Source organism: Lynx canadensis, chromosome A1 (assembly GCF_007474595.2).
Source record: "Lynx canadensis isolate LIC74 chromosome A1, mLynCan4.pri.v2, whole genome shotgun sequence".
Taxonomy (NCBI): Eukaryota; Metazoa; Chordata; class Mammalia; order Carnivora; family Felidae; genus Lynx; species Lynx canadensis.
In genome coordinates this window covers 82,302,966-82,321,324 of record NC_044303.2, presented here as the reverse complement: position 1 = coordinate 82,321,324, position 18,359 = coordinate 82,302,966, and the positions used below count along the sequence as shown (strand labels likewise).

The window sequence follows — 18,359 nt, the reverse complement described above, 5'->3', positions numbered from 1 at the left end:
TGTCAGGCGCTGTGCTGATGGTGTGGAGCCTGCCTGGGATTCTCTGTCTCCCTCTCACTCTGCCCTGCTTGCGCTCTCTCTCTGGCTCACACTCTCTCTCAAAGTAAATAAATAAGCATTTAAAAAAAAAAATCAATTCTGGGTGGCTTGGGAGGCTCAGTTAAGCATCCAACTTCAGCTCAGGTCATGATCTCACAATTCATGAGTTCAAGCCCCACATAGGGCTCTGTGCTGACAGCTCAGAGCCTGGAACCTGCTTCAGATTCTGTCTGTCTGTGTCTCTCTCTCTCAAAAGTAAACGTTAAAAAAAATTCAATTCTGTTCATAATGTTTTGAAAAAGAACTTACAGCAAACCAAGAATAGAAGGGACAGTACTTAATCTGACCCCTCCACCCCCGTTCTGCCAAATCCTAGAGGAAATCTTATACTTAACTGGAACATGAATGCCTACTTTTATTAAGCATTGAACAGGTGGTGGTAGCTAGTCTGATCCACAGGTGAAATATTAGAGTCAATAAGTGAGTTTAGCCAGATTGTAGGACCCAAGATCAACAAACAAAAATCAATCTTATTTTAGAATACTGAATGCAACAATTCAATAAAACAAAGTGAATTTTTAAAATATATGTCATTTTCAATAGTATCAGTAATAAAAAACACCTAGGATAAATCTAATTAAAGATGTGTGCTACCTCCACAGAGAAAATAACTTAAGAAGAGGCAAGAAGCCTGAGTAGAGACATAAACCTCATTATAGGTTGGAACAGTCAGTATTTTGTCCCTAAATTTACATATTTAATGTGATCTCAATCAAACCACAGTAAGTAGTAGTTTTTATATATGTGTAGTTTGACAAATGGATTTAAAATTTATATGAAAATGCACAGTCAAGAACAGGCAAAAGTTCTTAAAAAACAAAAGGGGAAGATCTGTTCTCTCAGATAATTAGGACTTTTCAAGCTACAGTAATTAAGACTACTTGGCACTACTACTGAGATCAGTAGACCAGTGGAACAGAATGGGAGCCAAGAAACAAACCCATGTGTTAAGGTACATTTGATTTATGGCAAAGGCAGCCTTCAGAGACGTGAAGAAAGGACATCTTTTCAGTAAATGGTTCTGGGAGAATTGGTACATGGAGAAGAACTTACCTTGATCCTTACCTCACAACGTACATAAAAAATCAGTTCCAAGTGGATCGTAGATGTCAGTGTGAAAGGCTAAAGGCAAAAGCCAGAAGCCTCTAGAAAAATCATGTAGGAGAATATCTTTATGACCATGCAGTGGGGGAAGTTTGAACACATTAAAAAAAAAAAACAAAAAACCACAAACCTGTGGCACCTGGGTGACTCAGTCAGTTAGGCCTCTGACTTTGGCTTAGGTCATGATCTCATGGTTCCTGACTTCGAGCCCTGCATTGGGCTCTGTGCTGACAGCTTGGAGCCTGGAGCCTGCTTCAGATTCTGTGTCTCCCTCTCTCTCTTTGCCCCTCCCCTGCTTGTGCGCACTCTCTCTCTCTCTCTCTCTCTCCTCCCCCACTCACATGCTCTCTCTGTCTCTCTCTCTCTCTCAAAAATAAACATTTAAAAAATTTTATAAAAAACACCGTGAAGAAGACTGGCAGTGTATTATACTAAAAATAAGAATTCCAATCATCAAGAAGGGAAAATGCAGTCCACACTGGGGTAGACTGCTTAGCTGACCAAAGCTTATGTCGTTCATATATAAAGAAAGCCTGCAAAACAATAAGAAAAAGATACCTAATTGTAAACGGGCAGGAGACTTGAACTGGCACTTCACAAAAAAGCATCTCCAAATAGCCAGTCAATATACAAGGTGTGCAATGTTGTTCACTGAGGAAGTACAGGTTAAATTACGATGAACTTAATCTGTGGAATGGCTAAAATAAGACACAGTTGTGTGTATCACTGAAAACGGGAGGAACAGGAACTCTCGTATACTGCTGGCAGGGGGTTGACATGGGGCAGTCTCTTTAGGAAACAATTTGATATCACAACACTGGAGATTCAGTGACCCAGCTGGCCCACTTGGTCTTGTGCCTAACCTAACACATTTACTTGTGTGCCTGGATACATGTATAGAAATGTTCTTAACAACCTTTGTTACCAGAAAACTAGAGATAGCCAGATGATTTCTCATTGGCAGAACATATAAATCATAAAGTGTGAATACAGTGGAACGCTACATGGTAATGAAAATGACTCAATGTGAGCTACACGCCAGCACAAGTGAACCTGCAGACACAGCGTCAACACAGAAAGCCAGACACAAAAGCCAGACATGCGCTCCCATTTACAAAGTTCAAAAATGGGGCAACTGACCATCAGGGAGTGCTTGCTTGGAGTGATGCAGGCACACAGGAGGGCACGGAGTGGCCCCATAGAGAAGAAGCCTGAGGTGGGGAGCACGCCAGCCTTGGTGTGGGTCCCTGGAGCTGTACGCCTCACCTCTGTGTCACCGCACAGGTGGCCACTGAGGCAGGGCTTCCCCTGCTTGCTCCCAAGCCCTAGGGCTCTGCTGCGGCATTGGTGAAGCAAGGGCTGTTACGATCTTCTTGCTGGGTTGTCAAAATAAAAAAGACAAATTTTATGTTTTGCTATTCTAGATTTCTGCTTTTAAGGCTTTTTAATATTCTTAAAGGAGGTTGACTTTTTGGAGGAAGATCAATGTTTTAATTCATTTTCAGCAAATGTATGTTTTAAATTCCAGCGTAATTAATGTAGCACTATGCTAGTGTCAGGTGCACAGTAGTAGCGCTATGCTAAGTGCACAGACTTAGCAGTTCTGTGCGTTCCTCCGTGCTCATCACAGTAAGTGTGTGCCATCCCTTCACCCACTTGCCCCTTCCCCCCCATCCCCACCCCGCGCCCGGAAAGCCCGACTCTTGAGCAGTGGAGTTATGTTTTGTCCTATGTGGACGAGCCTGGCTGTAAGGAGGTGACCCCAGGGCCAGAATTCGCCCACTCAAAGTCCACAAGTCTGGTTTTGGCGTCTTCACGGCACCATGCGGCCACCACCACCATCCGTTCTGGAGCACCGGAATCCTTTTAGCTAGAGAAGGGGCCCGCAGGCCACAGGGAGCGGCCAGGCTGGGCAGGCGCTTGTCCCGCCACAACAGCACTGTCTCTCGGCAGGTGTGACAGCACGGAGAAGCTGAGGGCCCTTCTGCCAAGGCTGGAGCAGGAACTGAAGGACACGGCGAAGTTTAAGGATTTTTATCAGTTTACCTTCACCTTTGCTAAGAACCCCGGGCAGAAGGGTTTAGGTGAGTATAAAATCCAGATTCGTAAGAAGCCACATCTTCATGAGACTAAAAGTGGGCAGGACCTGCCAGGTGACAGTCCTGCTGCGACAGGGTCCCTGTTCCTGCCTTGGTGCCTTCTGACCACTGGGCGTGCCACGGCCACGCGAGCCACCTGGTACCACCTGCACTTGTGCTCAGCCCCTAGTCAGTCGCCACTTCCGGCCTTAAATATTTAAACTCCAAAACGTAAAGTAACTTGCCAATGCTCCGCATTCTGTCATACTAATAACAGTTGACTAATGGGTTAGAGAAGTCAGCAATTGATACCGACAGTCAGAATGTTTGTATCAGCCAGGTGTGTGGTCCAGCAGATGGTATTGTGGGGACCGGCCAGGGGACATTAATCCTGTCCTGGTCTGGAGATTTAAAGTTACCTTACTTGAAAACAATTCTGACGTGCCTTGGGTTACATCTTAGTGTTTATTTCAGAGTTATATAGTTTTGCTATAATATAAATTTGTTTGGAAAATTCTTAACTTTTTAGTGTGAGTTTGGTTTCTCTGAGGGTTTTATTCTGCTTATTTTCATTTCTTTTTCCCCCTAAATGCTATATAATTTATTTGTTTAATGTAACAGACATGTTTAGTTCAGTAAAATGTTTTACAAGTTTAGAGGGGGACTGACATGGTCTTTAGGGATTAAACAAGAATATGTTTCGAAGAAGAGTTCCTACACATAAAAAGCAATATTATAAAATAACCAATTTTAGGAAGGAAACCAAAACGGGCTTGAAAATCCACAGATAGAAAAATCCACTGCAAACAATTGATTTCGGGGCCTGATTTCACCTGTGCATGTCTGTAGGTGTGTGAGCACTGAACATTCTTCTCCCCTCTGTCTCTTACTCCTGTTGGCAGGTCAAATGCAGGCGCGGATTGAGGCGCTGGACTCTCCCATCCCTGGTGGGATGGTTCAGGGGCTGGGCTCTCCCATGGCAGGGGGTGGGGGTGGGGGCGGGTGGGGGCTGGGCCCTCCTGACCCAGAAGAGGGGTGTGTGGGGGCTGGTCTCTCCCATGGTGGGGAGAGGTGCAGGGACTGGGCTCTCCCATAGGGGGTGTCAGGGGCTGGGCCCTCCTGTCCTCGAGGAGGGGAGGGTGCAGGGGCTGGTCTCTCCCATGGTGGGGGGAGGTGCAGGGACCGGGCTCTCCCATAGGGGGTGTCAGGGGCTGGGCCTTCCCATGGGGGGTGTGTGGGGGCTGGGCTCTACCATGGAGGGTGTCTGGGGCTGGGCCCTCCTGTCCCAGAGGAGGGGGGGGTGCGGGGGCTGGGCTCTCCCATAGGGGAGGTGCGGGGGCTGGGCCTTTCTGTCCTGGAAGAGGGGGTTGCGGGGGCTGAGCTCTCCCATGGGGGGTGCAGGGGCTGGGCCCTCCTGTCCCAGAGCAGAGGGGGTGTGGGGGCTGGGCCCTCCTATCTCAGAGCAGGGGGTGGGGGCCATCTTTCATAAGCACTATGCTTGTTCCCATGGCAGAGATGGTTTTCTTCTTTTTACTTGTTTTTCTCCAGTGCTGTGGTTGTTCACTTTTACTCTTGGTACCTTGCACTGTGATGAGTCTCTCATCAGATTCCCTCTGTCTCCAGGCTAGTTGGCCTTGTGAACAGCTTTCTCACCCTGTGTGCCACCTCGAGGATCATGCTCCTGCCACCCTGGGAGCTGAGAAAGGGCCTCCGTGTGAGCCCCGTTCAGGAGCTCACTTGAACAGTTCTGCCAAAACTTTGGGAAGGTGGCAGTGGGAGAGCCACCAGGAAAATTAAGGATGTATTTTCTCCTGTTCCAGGAAATGGATGAGCAGACAGGCCTGCCGTTGGGTAAAGGGGCAGCAGCCAGCCACCTCTGGCAGTGGAGGCTTTGCGCGGTCCCCACCTTGTCGTGCGTCAGAGAGCCGGGGCCATGGGAAGAAAGATGGCCTGCCATTGGTGAGGGATCCTGCCGCCTAAGCAGGAGCTGGTTAGGGACAGTGGAGCGTGGGCAGTAGAAGAGCGAGTGGATGCCAGGCCTGCTGGGTTGTGTCTATCCTCACCCCCTTGAAGGGACCAGCCCGTGCTTGGTGAACCGACTGAGGGAAGGAGGAGCCGGGTGGCCTCCACTACCGCCTGAACCTCCCTGGGCGTTGGGGGCATTTTGAGCACATCAGGCTGTGATTGCCGGCCGGGTGCTGCCTCTCCTGGAGACAAGCTTCCCGGGTGTCCCCACAGGGGTGCCAGGAGGTGAGATTGAGATACTGGCAGTGGGACCCCAGCTGCATTAGAATTTAGGGTGATTCTGGTCATGTTGGTGCAGAGTGGAGAGCTGCGCTTGTGGTGTTTTGTTCCTGGGAAAATCAGAGTGCTTACAGCATTGCTGACCGGTGAGGGGTAGAGTGCAGTGCTGGGACAGCTGGTCATGGACACGCCAGTGCCTCCCCCTGCTCCCCCATTGCCCCCTATCCAGACATCTAGGTGCAAGCCCGGCCTCCTCACCCAGTGTGGCTTCTGCCGTAGGCGGCTGCTCTTACGTTTTATCTCATGACCAGAAAGAAAGGTGGAAACTAGCGTTTATTAAGCACCTGTCGTGTGGCAGACAGGTGCTTTCATCTGCCCACGTGTAGTCTTGCCCACGTTTTGTAAACAGGGAAACAGGCTGAGGGATGGAGTGCATGTCAGAGGTGTGCGGACAGGCCACGATGGCAGGTTTAGGTCCTCTCCTCTCCTGTGCCCTGCGTTCACACATCCTGGCGGGCTGCCTGACATGGGTGGAGATCACTCCCAGGGACCCGAGTGGTGAAGGTTGGACAAGCCTCGAAGGATCAAGTCTGTCTTGGCTCCACTGTCCCCTCCTGGTTGCCGTGCTTGCCTCTGCCCTGCCCTGTTCTGTGACCTGCGTGCTGTCAGGACACTTGGGACCCACCTTCACATGGGCCCTGGGCCCAGGAGCTCCCCAGTGGACCCACATCATGAAGTTTGTGTTGTTCAGTCTCAATATTCTTGTTTCATACTGTATGAACAAGATTTTGCTCTGTGAGCAAAATCTATCACAATTTGCAAACTCCTAAAATATTCAGTTCTGTTTTTGCACAAATGCTTTCACCTCGTTTTTTTTAATTAAAAAAAATTTTTTTAATGTTTATTCATTTTTGAGAGAGAGAGAGAGAGAGAGAGAGCGCAAGTGGGGTTGGGGCAGAGAGAGAGGGAGACACAGAATCGGAAGCAAGCTACAGGCTCTGAGCTGTCAGCACAAAGCCCAATGCAGGGCTCAAACTCACTAACTGTGAGATCATGACCTGAGCCGAAGTTGGATGCTGAACTGACTGAGCCACCCAGGCGCCCCTCGTTTTTTATTTTTTATTTATTTTCAGATTTGTGAACTACAGTGTCAGTTTTATTTATTTATTTTTAGATGCTGGAGAGGATGTGGAGAAACGGGAACCCTCTTGCACTGTTGGTGGGAATGCAAATTGGTGCAGCCGCTCTGGAAAGCAGTGTGGAGGTTCCTCAGAAAATTAAAAATAGACCTACCCTATGACCCAGCAATAGCACTGCTAGGAATTTATCCAAGGGATACAGGAGTACTGATGCATAGGGGCCCTTGTACCCCAATGTTTATAGCAGCACTCTCAACAGTAGCCAAATTATGGAAAGAGCCTAAATGTCCATCAACTGATGAATGGATAAAGAAATTGTGGTATATATACACAATGGAATACTACGTGGCAATGAGAAAAAATGAAATATGGCCTTTTGTAGCAACGTGGATGGAACTGGAGAGTGTGATGCTAAGTGAAATAAGCCATACAGAGAAAGACAGATACCATATGGTTTCACTCTTATGTGGATCCTGAGAAACTTAACAGAAACCCATGGGGGAGGGGAAGGAAAAAAAAAAAAAGAAGAGGTTAGAGTGGGAGAGAGCCAAAGCATAAGAGACTGTTAAAAACTGAGAACAAACTGAGGGTTGATGGGGGGTGGGAGGGAGGGGAGGGTGGGTGATGGGTATTGAGGAGGGCAGCTTTTGGGATGAGCACTGGGTGTTGTATGGAAACCAATTTGACAATAAATTTCATATATTAAAAAAAAAAAAAAAGAGACACTTAACTGACTGAGCCACCCAGGTGCCCCCCTTCACCTCACTTTTTTAAAAGTACCAAATGTTGACCAAAATCATGGTGATTCCTCACATAGGATTGCTTCATCTGGTTGGTGCCATATGTCAAGTGACGTGCCCCATCAGTGGCTCCTGTGTGTGGACAGGAAAAGCTCTCTTGCTCTCAGGAGGCTGCCATGGCGTGCCCTGGAGATATGGGACCTGGTGGTCAGGCCCACCAGACTCAGGCTTGAGTGTCACCTTAGGTGGGACATGGTCTGACTTTGGTAAAGGTCACTGTAACGGGTGGTGGATCAGAGCATCGTCTTGCCTTGTGTGTGGTGCCGTCTTGATGACATCAGCCCTTGGATTTTGCTCTCTCTGTGACACAGTAGATGAGTTCACCTCCTCACCCCCTGCCTCGCACCCTCTGTGGGCCTAGCACCTGACCACACTTTCAACCTCGGCTCTATTTTTGTCTGATCTATTGCAGCGCACAGACGTTTTTGTTTCAGGAATGACAAATACCTGGAGGAATGCCACCCTAACTGCGGTTTCCCCTGCGGCGGGGTTAGTGGCTGCCAGGGGAGGCAGCGTGGCGCAGAAGGGCGGCTTCTGAGGCGTGCAGTGACCCTCGGGGACAAGCCTGTGGGAGGGCAAGGGTGCCAGCCTCTCGTTTACTTCACAGTGTAAGTGGTGTTATTACTTTAATTCTGTTAAGACAACTAAGAAAAATGTGTAAAACATCATTAGCTCCGTGACACCCCGTAAGGTGGCAGGTCAGGTGCGTCATGGCACACAGAGCCGCTGGACCGCACATGGTGACATGAAGGTCCCGGCCTTCAGGGAGACCGTCACTGTTGAGGGCTGTCTTGGATCAGACGGCGCCTCTGGCTGTCCTCTGTTTGGGACGCCAGCTGCGGTCCCTGCAGCTCACTGCCCACCTCCATCAACCTGACGGCGATGTGGGGTGTCGGTCCAACTCCATCATTTCGTTCCACGTGTTATGTGGAATAATCCTAGGAGGTGGTGCCTCAGCACCCAGCGGTGTGGTCCAGCTCCGGTGGGGTGAACACTTGTTTCTGTGCCTTTATCAGATGTCAGGACAGCACGCCGTCCCCCAACCATCCTTTGAAAAGGGCCCATTAGCGTTTATTTCTTTCATATCATTGTGAACTCATGGGTTGAATCACATGTGAAGGGTCCAGTGGACTGCAGTTCTGACCCTTTTTGAAGCTCAGTGATAATCGTCCTGCCTGTGGCCAGGACCCCACATCCCTTTGATGTGTCGGCACCCACATCCCTTTGATGTGACCCAGGAGTGTTTGGCTGTTGCCTGCCTGTCTGCCAGGACAGGCTGCCGGAAGCCGCATGTTACCAGCCCCAGACCTGGGACCCAACACTCGTCCAGGGAGCCCTGGTTTCTGGTCCTGGAGAAAGCCGTTTCAGGACCATGATCCAGTCAGTAGCAGTGCTCATTCATACCGATTCAGCCACTGTTTCTAGATTGTTCAGAAACACAGCTTCATGCTGGTGGTTCTCAAATTCCAGACTACAGATCTTCAGTGTTCTGGAAGACAATGGTGTTTCCTCTCTTGTGGCAGCAGTAAGAGTCCTGGGAATTTCTGGGAAGGTTCTGTGCTGTGTGGGAACAGCAGCCTGCGTGTGTGCCCAACACTCTACTGGGTGCCACTGGACGGGAAGCAGGGTGGCCTCCCTCCCCGTGGGTCCACAGGGAGGTCCCACCCTGTGTGCTGGAGTGAGCAGGTCTTCTGGGCAGAAGGTCTTAACTGTGCCCTCCCGCTTTCTTCTGGCCTCAAATTGTTGAATCAATGTCTGAGGATCGTCCTGCCTCGGACACCCTCCAGATTCCTTTCCTTTCTCTACAGCCCAGTGATTGTTACTGGCGATGCCTGGGCGCTGGCCTCTGGGACCAGTGCTCCAGGCATGCTCTCCCCCAAATCAAGTCTGTCTTGGGGGAAAGAGCTCATCAGCGTCTATGGCCTCTGCCCCGTCCTGTGATCCCCCTTCCTCCGCCCAAGGGGACTTAGGTCCCAGGTGATTCTCCTCTTGATCTAAGAGCCACCTTCCCTGTCCACCTCTAGCACTGAGTTAGGTTTGACCTCAAGTCCTTGCAATGCACGGTCTGCAGACCAGCAACTTGGTGTCACTTGGGAGCTTGTCAGGACTGCGGATTCTCAGATTGTTCCCCAGACCCACTTTATAGCAAAGTACCTTAAAACTCAGTGGCTTCGGGCAACAGTCATTGTATATTCTTCATGATCCTTGGTGTCCGGGATTTAGGCAGGGCTCAGCCAGCCCCTCTTTTGTTCCAGCTTGACCTGTTTCCTGCCTTCGCAGGAGTGGAGCTGGGTGGGGGCGCAGAGGTGGTGGGGTGCTGCCTGCGTTGGGTTGGGGGGTACCTGGCCGTAGTGTGGGGCAGGGGTGCTATGGGGGTGGGGCAGGGGTGGGGCACTGCTCTCCTCCAGCCCACTTCCTTCCGCCGAAGTCCACACCCAAGTGCACTTGTAATTCCAAGTGGTTTCCAGGATGTTGTCAATTAGAGTCTAAGTCCCCGATTAAAGTTTAAAAAGGTCTTTCTTTCTCCATGAATATTCCAGAGACTCATGTTTTGGAGGCTGTTTGCAGTAGGAAGCCCGTGTGTGTGTGTGTGTGTGTGTGTGTGTGTGTGTGTGTGTGTGTCCATCCTTCCTGGAGGTTTGCTGCAGGGCCCAGTGACAGCCTCATGAGGACATGAGCCTGTGCAGGCCATTCAGTGCAGTCCCCTCATTTTACCAGGGTTTTGAGGGCTTAAAAAATGATAAAGCCAGATGAATAATTTTATGCCTATGTACTCAAAGCGGAACAATTGATGTTGCAGTTTCCAGAATGTCTTACGTGTTGTGTCTTCGGAAGGATTAAATATAAATCAAAGAGGTTGATAGAGGTGCTCTATAGTTCGAGAAAAAGTGTGGATACCAGTCAAAAAGGTTGATCAAGAAAAGAGAGATTTATTCTTCGTTTTCTTCGAGTTTGTGTGTCTATTTATGTGTATGTGTTAGAATTGTGTGGGTTGTTTTATGTTCTGTTAGCCTGTCCTTACCTGATGGTCACTCTAATAAAGAAGGTAATTAAAGGGGTGCCTGGGTGGCGCAGTCGGTTAAGTGTCCGACTTCAGCCAGGTCACGATCTCGCGGTCCGTGAGTTCGAGCCCCGCATCGGGCTCTGGGCTGATGGCTCAGAGCCTGGAGCCTGTTTCCGATTCTGTGTCTCCCTCTCTCTCTGCCCCTCCCCCGTTCATGCTCTGTCTCTCTCTGTCCCAAAAATAAAATAAACGTTGAAAAAAAAAAAAAAAAAAAAAGAAGGTAATTAAAGTTATTTGACTTTTTGTTTTCATGTAAGAAGCTTAGGATAGAGTCTGGAATCAGTTGGCTTTGAGAAATCTTGATTTTTGAGGAAGTAAAGTTTCACGATAATTAGCTAATTTTTATATCTGCACCCAAAGCCTTCTTTGACAGAAGGGACATTTTCATTATGTAAATCTAAATCAGAAACAAATTTTAAAGAGTAACCATTTCCTCTAAACATTTTCTTGCTCAGGAAAGAAGACTTCTTAGAGGTTAGTGGGAAGCAGTAGCTGTTGTAATCTTCTCACGGCTGCTGGGGTCACTCTTGTCCTTGCTTCCAGCTCTACGTTCTGTCATTTTGAGGTTTTCTAGTGTTGTTATTTTGCAAGTGGATCCGATTAGGGTGACAGTAAACATTTTTACATACATAACACTGAATATGAATATGTGTTCCTTCACTTTTGGTCACGAATGTGCGCATCAGGAACTTTTAAGAAAGGTTTACAGGACCAGACTAAGATAGGACCCAAGTTAAATGTCTGCCATACGACGTTACTTCTCTTTCCTCCCCAGGTTCACCCCCATTTCTCAGTGTGGGACTTGTCTCACCCTTGAGCTGAGTTGAGGGCAGATCTCAGTTAACGCTCTTCCTAAGTCACAAGGATGTAGACTTAGTGAGACAGGCCGCTCGTGTCAGTGTTAGAGCGCAGGCGCTGCGAGGGTTAGCGAGCTGTCCACGTGGGCAGTCCTCAAAGCTTCCTGCCCGGCTCTTTCTGAGTAAGACTCCAGGGTATTTAGGACTGAAAGTCTGTAACGGCCTGTTAACACAGGGAATGTAGGCGTTTTATTTATATTTGGTGCTACTTGTACCTTGCTTTGCTTATCCAGTTTTAGTAATGCTCTTTCCTAGAAATCTCAAGTCACAGCACTACTTTTTAAAAAGTTTTGTTTATTTACGTAATCATTGAAGTAATTTAAGATCTCACGACCTTGAGATCAGAAGTCGTAGGCTCTGCTGACTGAGCCAGCCAGGCCCCCCTACAGCTCTACCTTAATCACTTTTGTCCAAGTAGGACCAATTAAGATTTAGATGAAAATTTTCTGAAAAGTGGTTGTTTGGGCATCTTACATTTAAAAGAATCTGTGACCTTAAATATTTATTTGCCTGCTTTTCACATGAGTTTATCCTGACATACATATATAAACGTGTAATTAGGAAATCGTTCTATTCTAACTGTTCTTTTATTTTCTGAGCGGTGAGCACTTGGGATTAAAGTACACCATTAAAAGCTGTCAATTTTTTTTTTTTTTTTAATTTTTTTTTTTTTTTCAACGTTTATTTATTTTTCGGACAGAGAGAGACAGAGCATGAACGGAAAGCTGTCAATTTTAACAAGGAAACTCAGCTCAGCCTCTTAGTTTACTTGCTGGATCCAGCATGCAAGGAGAAATAGATAGTAAACTTAGACCAAGCAGAGAATGAATCCTCATTTCAGAAATTCTGGCTTAGGATGGTATTCTCATGCAGTCCTACAGCTCCGTGGTGCTGTTCTGTAAGACCTCATCCTGCACCCGAGCCCCGCAGAGTACATAGGTCTGTGTAGAAGCTTCGGGACACGACTACACAACCGCTGCCTTCCGGGCCCGGAAAATGGAAGACACGGGCTGTGATCAGCAGCCGGCCTAGGCGGGGAATGTCTGCGTGTCAATGGAAGCACCCTCCCTGGGCTGCTGTGTCCTGACTGCACCCTGAGAAATTTGGAGGGGTCCCGGCCGTCTCGTGTGGCTTCCCTCCGAGCTGGACTCTTCCCGCCCACTGGGAAAACACTGCCTCCCTTCCATCAAGACTGGTTGTTCAACTTGCAGTTCAGCATGTTCTGACACTACCTGATGTGCAAGAACAGTATCCAGGTTGCATCAGTGAGGTTTGAAGAAAGCCTGGTGTATACAGAAATGGGTGTCTTACAGACTGATGTTAATTAAGGGACAGTTTGTGTACGTGTCTGAATAACAAGGCACAGACCGCTTAAAGAGATTTCCCCCAAGTTAGAAGATTAGATCATTCACAGTATCAGGAACGTTCTGTAAGGGGTGGGCCTCGTCTTACTCTTCAGTAAGAGTGCTGAGTTTTACTAAGTGATTACCAGTGCGCTAAGAAGTGGTCATATTTTGTGCAGTGGAAAAAGAAATTGGGATTTATTAACTGCTCTTTCTCTCTTTTTGCCAGATTTAGAAATGGCTGTTGCATACTGGAATTTGGTGTTATCTGGAAGGTTTAAATTTTTAGATCTTTGGAACAGCTTTTTATTGGTAAGTGTCCTTCTGCTTCTTGCTGTGTGTGCCCAGTGTGAAGGGTCAGCACATTGTGTGGCCGCCCGTGTCATCTGACTGGGGGGTTCTGTACCGTGGCTGCCAGGCAGTTGGCGAGCAGCCGCGGGCTTCACCACTGCAAGGAACGGGCAGGGCTACCCAAGGCCAGATTCAGAAGGGCTCCCGGCAGCCCCGCGGGACTCTCAGGCTGGGGTTTCAGATGACCCGCAGGCCTCCCCTTGTCTGCAGAACTCCAATTACCTGGCTCTAGGCTTCCCGAAGCAGCAGCGACACACGTCCTGTGAGCTCATACGGGCTCCAGACTGCAGGTTATATCCCGTTGTCCAGCTTGTCCACAGTCTGATACACTTTAAGATGTGGTTTACGATGCTAACTGAGCAGGAAAAAGGAGGGTTTCGCTGGGCTTCCCTCAGGAGAGTCTCCGAGCTGGAGGGGCCTCCTTGGTGGGGCAGCCCCCGGCCTGGGGGAAGGGAGACAGGCGTCACTGTTTGAAGCGTGTGGAGCACCAGGGTCCCCTCCAGAGCAGACAGTCACGTGATGGCAGTGTGCCCACATCTCCCGCATGGACTCCTCTGTGAATGTGTGAGGCCTGGCTGAGGACCATCTTCCCGCTGGGGGCCGTGCGTGGGGTCCTCCTCAAAGCAGCACGGGGAAGCCGATGTGCAGGTTCACAGCCTATGTCACGTTTAGTCCACTTCCACCACTCACTAGTTTTGTGGTCAGTGCCCTCGAGTGCAGGCATTCCCCAGGGACCCTGCGCACGTGCCCAGAGACGGCACCGTGGGGACAGCAGCACGGTGGGGACAGCAGCACGTTGGGGACGAGCACAGAGCCCTAGGCCTGAGAGTGGACAAAAGCCCAAGACTGTCAGTGTGGACAAAGGCTCCCAGAGCACAGTGGAAACAGGTTAATTGAGGCCAGGATGACAGGCGGGGTACGCAAGGAAGGCCGCAGAAGTCCACATGTGGTTGGGTGGCTTCTGGGTCATCTGTGAATATACTCGCCTCTGCCACACACGTGCAGGGGCGGGCGTGGGTGTGGAGCTCTATGCCCAAAGGGGAGGGGTGGGGTGGGGGGAGGGGGTGGAGCCAGCGCCCCTCTGCCCGCTGAGAGTCACAGCACAGACGCGTGTTGTCCACGCGGGTGGCGTACCTGAAATCTGAAAAATGGCCCATCCCACTGCAGGACCCACCTGGCGTGCAGAGAAGTACATGTATCTGGGTGCCACAGGCCAGCTGTCCCGCACCGTATGCCAATCGGCTGGGCGTTAGGTGGCGCTTTAAAGCACTGCCCTTATATTGGAGTGAAACAGATTATAATCTCTATTTTAAATGTTTATTCTGCTTTTAAACAAGTCTGCTTTTGTGTATTTGCACATTGGCATCACGTAGCTCCTACCATACCCAGAACACTGTCATTACTTCTGACCACGTGTGATGGTGCCGCTTCCCCATCGCGGTGTGTGCTGAAGTAACGAGGCCGCTGGGATGCCCAAGGGTCACGTCTGTTTCTTAAGTCTGGTGGGTTTTTTTCTCTCGTGTAATAGGAACATCACAAAAGATCAATCCCAAGGGACACTTGGAACCTTCTGCTAGATTTTGGAAATATGATTGCAGATGATATGTCTAACTATGACGAAGAAGGTACGGGAAGTTGTAGTGCTTCAGATGATGTCCAGAAATGCTGATGTGCAGACTGCTGGGGGCAGGACGGTGGTGACCGGCTCCAGCTGCCTCTGGGCCCCGCCCCTCAGTGCAGTGGGGGTGGTGGTGATGACAGTCTTACCCTCTTTTTATGTCTTGTCAACCACACGAGAAAAATAGGGCTTCGTATTTAGTTTAATTTAGGAGGACAACCCCCTAAATAAACTAAAGCATTTCAAAAGTGGATGTGCAGAGAGCCCTGCGGCAGAGCCGTGGGACCAAACGGGTTTGGAAGCCGCTCTTCCGGGTACGTAATCCTGGGTGGCGCCTCAGGCTAGGCATTCTACCATGTGAAGATTCCAGCTGGTATAACATGATCACATATTCATGGTCCCCACCCTGAGATGTTTGAGGACAGCCGGTCAGGGAGCATGTATGTGCCCGCCACCATGGGCACTGTGCCGCTTTAGGGAAGGACACAGTCTCAGCCTGCCCACTGCATGCTCCCTCAGCGCCCAGCTTGGAGGCGACCGCTCTGGGGCACCTGTGGTGTTGCATGTCTGTGTGCGTCCCCAGCACTCAGCACAGAGCGGGCACTTAATAAACGTGAATAGTTGACCATAGACAGAAGCCCAGGGAGTGTGGCTGCGGTGGCGAGACGTGGCTGGTCTGCAGAGGAGGGGCCGGCAGCTTACAGTGAGTGTGTTCCTGGCCAGCGGGGTTGGGGTGGTCCGGGCTACCTGGGGGTGGTGGGGAGGCTGGGCCTGGAGAGGGAACCGGCCCAGGGAAAAAAGGGTGCAGTGTTTTGCAGGGCGGGTGGAAGGCCCTGTGCCTGGTCCCGACTGCCTGGAACAGGGGCCCGGGCCTTGCAGCCGGCCGGCCCCGAGTGCCTGGTCGCTAGAGGCCACGTCCGCACGGGAGCACCAGTGCTGGCCTGGGGTCTGGCTACAGCAAGAGGAATGGATCTCACTGGCAATCCCTCCAGAGAGATGGGCTGTGAGACGACTCACTTGAGCTCCTGAAACACAAATATTGACTGCAGAAAGAATGCTCTGGATATAAAAATACTGCTCTAGACTGGTGAGTTTTTAAAGATCTGTGTTTGCTTTCCTGTAGGAGCGTGGCCTGTTCTGATAGATGATTTTGTAGAATATGCACGGCCAGTTGTGACGGGCGGTAAGCGCCGCCCTTTCTAGGCAGAGAGTGAAGCTGCACGGACACCGAGAGCAAGTGCCTCCTCCCAGGAGCCCTGGCGCCCGCATGACCTCCCCCTGCACACAGAAAGGGCTGAGTGGACATGTAAGGAGCTCCTCAGAAGACGCTGCTTCAGGATGTCTGGGGATGGTCCTGTGGCTGCTGCTTTAGGAAATTTCTGCATGATTTTTATCATATTTGTGAAAAAGTCACCCAGAGCCTGTTTGCAGATCTGCAGAGTGTGCGGTTGAATCAGCGGCTCCCGTGAAGGCGCATGAACACACGGCTCGCACAGATCCTGCTGAGCCACGTTGTAATCCTACCTGTGAAACAGGGTCTGTGCCCTTGGTGGGACGCTGTATTTCTCTGCAGGCCAAAGCTAGTAGGATCTGGACACAGATCCTAACACTTTTTAAACTTGCTGCCGGGAAATCAAGACTTCTGTTTTCTGAATTATCAAGCATCTGGATTTATTGGGTCTGTTTTTATTTTAATTTCCCGTAGATGTTCATGTGAACGTGCTTTCACGGTTCCTGACATGCTGCAGTCTGCATGGTGACAGCACCCGTCACCATGGGATTCCAGGAACATTTTATCATGTACTGTTTACAAGTCAGCTGGTCTGTCCTGTCCACTGTCATTTGAATGAACTTCCGAAAAAGTTCTGTAAAGTATGCTTTAGGAAAAAAAAAAGTATTTTATTACGTTTAAAAAGACATTTTTCCCTGAAAAGTATTTCTTTTATGAGCAACGGATTATAGATTCAGAAATGGAGTGAGTTTGTTCCCTCCGGCCCTCTGCATGGTTGCGCACATTCGGAAGCTACAGTGCACACCGTTACCCGAGACGCCCAGACGGGTGTGACCGTCGTATTACCGTCTGTGAGAAGAGGCCGTCCGGCGAGGCATGGACTCTGCCGTGTTGTCTGATGGTGGAGCCTGTGATGTTACCTGTTCCTCCTGTTGGGAAAGCTCCTGTGTGTTCTAAAAATCACTGTGCAGACCCTGCATTATATTTGAAAAGATCTTCACGTCCCAAGTGTGCCTGCTACCCTGTCTGCAGTCCCATTTATGAGACAGATAAACTGGGGTCACTTCACAGGAGAGGAAGTTCACAGTGGACTTTCCGTGAATGGGCAGTGTGCTTAAAATGTGTAGTTTGATGTGACTTTCAAAATTGGGATTCAGCATTTCAGGAAGCTTCTGTGCCCATGGGAGGTGTTCGTGTGCTTGCCATGTGTGAACTGTTTATACTTCCAAAGAGGAGTCGTTCAGAGAGGCCACAGGCTGTCCGGGTGGGAAAGGGGGCTTGAGGCCTGCAGGCCAGAGTCTGGGCTGGGTTGGCCCCTACACAGATGCACGACTGAGTCCCGCAGTGTCTCCTGGGCCTGTACTTCCCCGTCTGCCACAGGGTCGACAGGCCCGTCTCTGCCTGCCAGCCTGTGGTTCTAAGAGAGCATGCACTTTATGTAATAAAAACCTCAACAGCTTTAAAGCATCCTTCGAGGCTTCGCAGATTCTTGCCGTGTAAGTGTTCACGGAGGAGGCTGTAGGTCTGCGACACCTTGTTCTTAAGATTCGAAGTTGTGGGAGTCGGGGGGGCTTCTGTGCACTTGGTCATCAGTAAATAACGGAACATTAGTGGCCGGACAAAGGCTCTTCAAGATTGCGGTTTCTTCTATTCTATTTATTTAAAGCACGCGTGCCATGAAAAGTGCTAAGAGCTTTGGAAACGTTGAAATAAAATATGTTCTCTGGTGTGGCAGTGGTGGTACACTTGTAACTCTATTCTCGATTGCTCAGATGCTGCTGGATGCCACGGGACCAGCGGGAAAACGGCCCCTCTGGGGACACCCCACCCATGTTCAGCCTGCCTGCTCACGTAGATGGCCGCACCCCAATACACAAAGCTTGGCCATTTAGTTTCCTTTCCGTGACCGCATAGTGCATTAAATAAGTATGGTTGTTTGTGTGTGAAGAGTTGTAGCTCTCTTGTAACCGGCAGAATCTCCCTGAGCTGCTGGGAATCCTGTGGGAGGACACATGGACATGCAAACCAGGAATATACAGAGAATACACGAGTCCCCCAAATAGAACAGGCTGAATAAAGACGTGTTACCTGTGTCTCCCGGAGTAGACATGACCCCGTCTCCATCTTGGGGATGTATTCACGTCACTGCTTCACTTGAACTTCGTGCATGTCCAGGCCACATGGGGGGAGGCACACCGTGGTTGGAGGAGCTCGGCCCAGGCTCAGTAAGTGCTGCTGGACAAGGCAGGGACGGTGTGGGGGAGCTGCTGGCCACCTCAGGAAAGGTTTCCATGGCCTCAGGGTCAGCAAGAGAAATGAGCCGGGAACCTCCTCTGCCCTCAACAGTAGCTGTTTCTGCCAAAGGACACTCTTCCACCCACGAAGGGCAGTTGTCTGGATAGAGGGCTGCAGTGTGGACAAGGAGCCGGCG

The 18,359-nt window shown here is 49.9% G+C and overlaps 1 protein-coding gene across 4 annotated transcripts in view; it reads left to right on the top strand.

The window, feature by feature from the left end:
* DCUN1D2 (defective in cullin neddylation 1 domain containing 2) overlaps nucleotides 1-17,662 on the top strand; it is a 31,936-nt gene extending 14,274 nt beyond the window's left edge. For 2 of the 4 annotated variants that reach the window (XM_030314512.2, XM_030314518.1), the window contains exons 4-7: nucleotides 3,157-3,287; nucleotides 12,958-13,040; nucleotides 14,608-14,704; nucleotides 15,821-17,662. In XM_030314512.2, coding sequence (XP_030170372.1) covers nucleotides 3,157-3,287; nucleotides 12,958-13,040; nucleotides 14,608-14,704; nucleotides 15,821-15,900 — 391 coding nt within the window. In that variant the 3' untranslated portion in view covers nucleotides 15,901-17,662. Of the gene's footprint in view, nucleotides 1-3,156; nucleotides 3,288-12,957; nucleotides 13,041-14,607; nucleotides 15,785-15,820 lie in introns of all 4 variants that reach the window. The other 2 variants (XR_003968539.1, XM_030314523.1) reach the window with 2 other exon arrangements.
* Nucleotides 17,663-18,359: the final 697 nt, after the last annotated feature.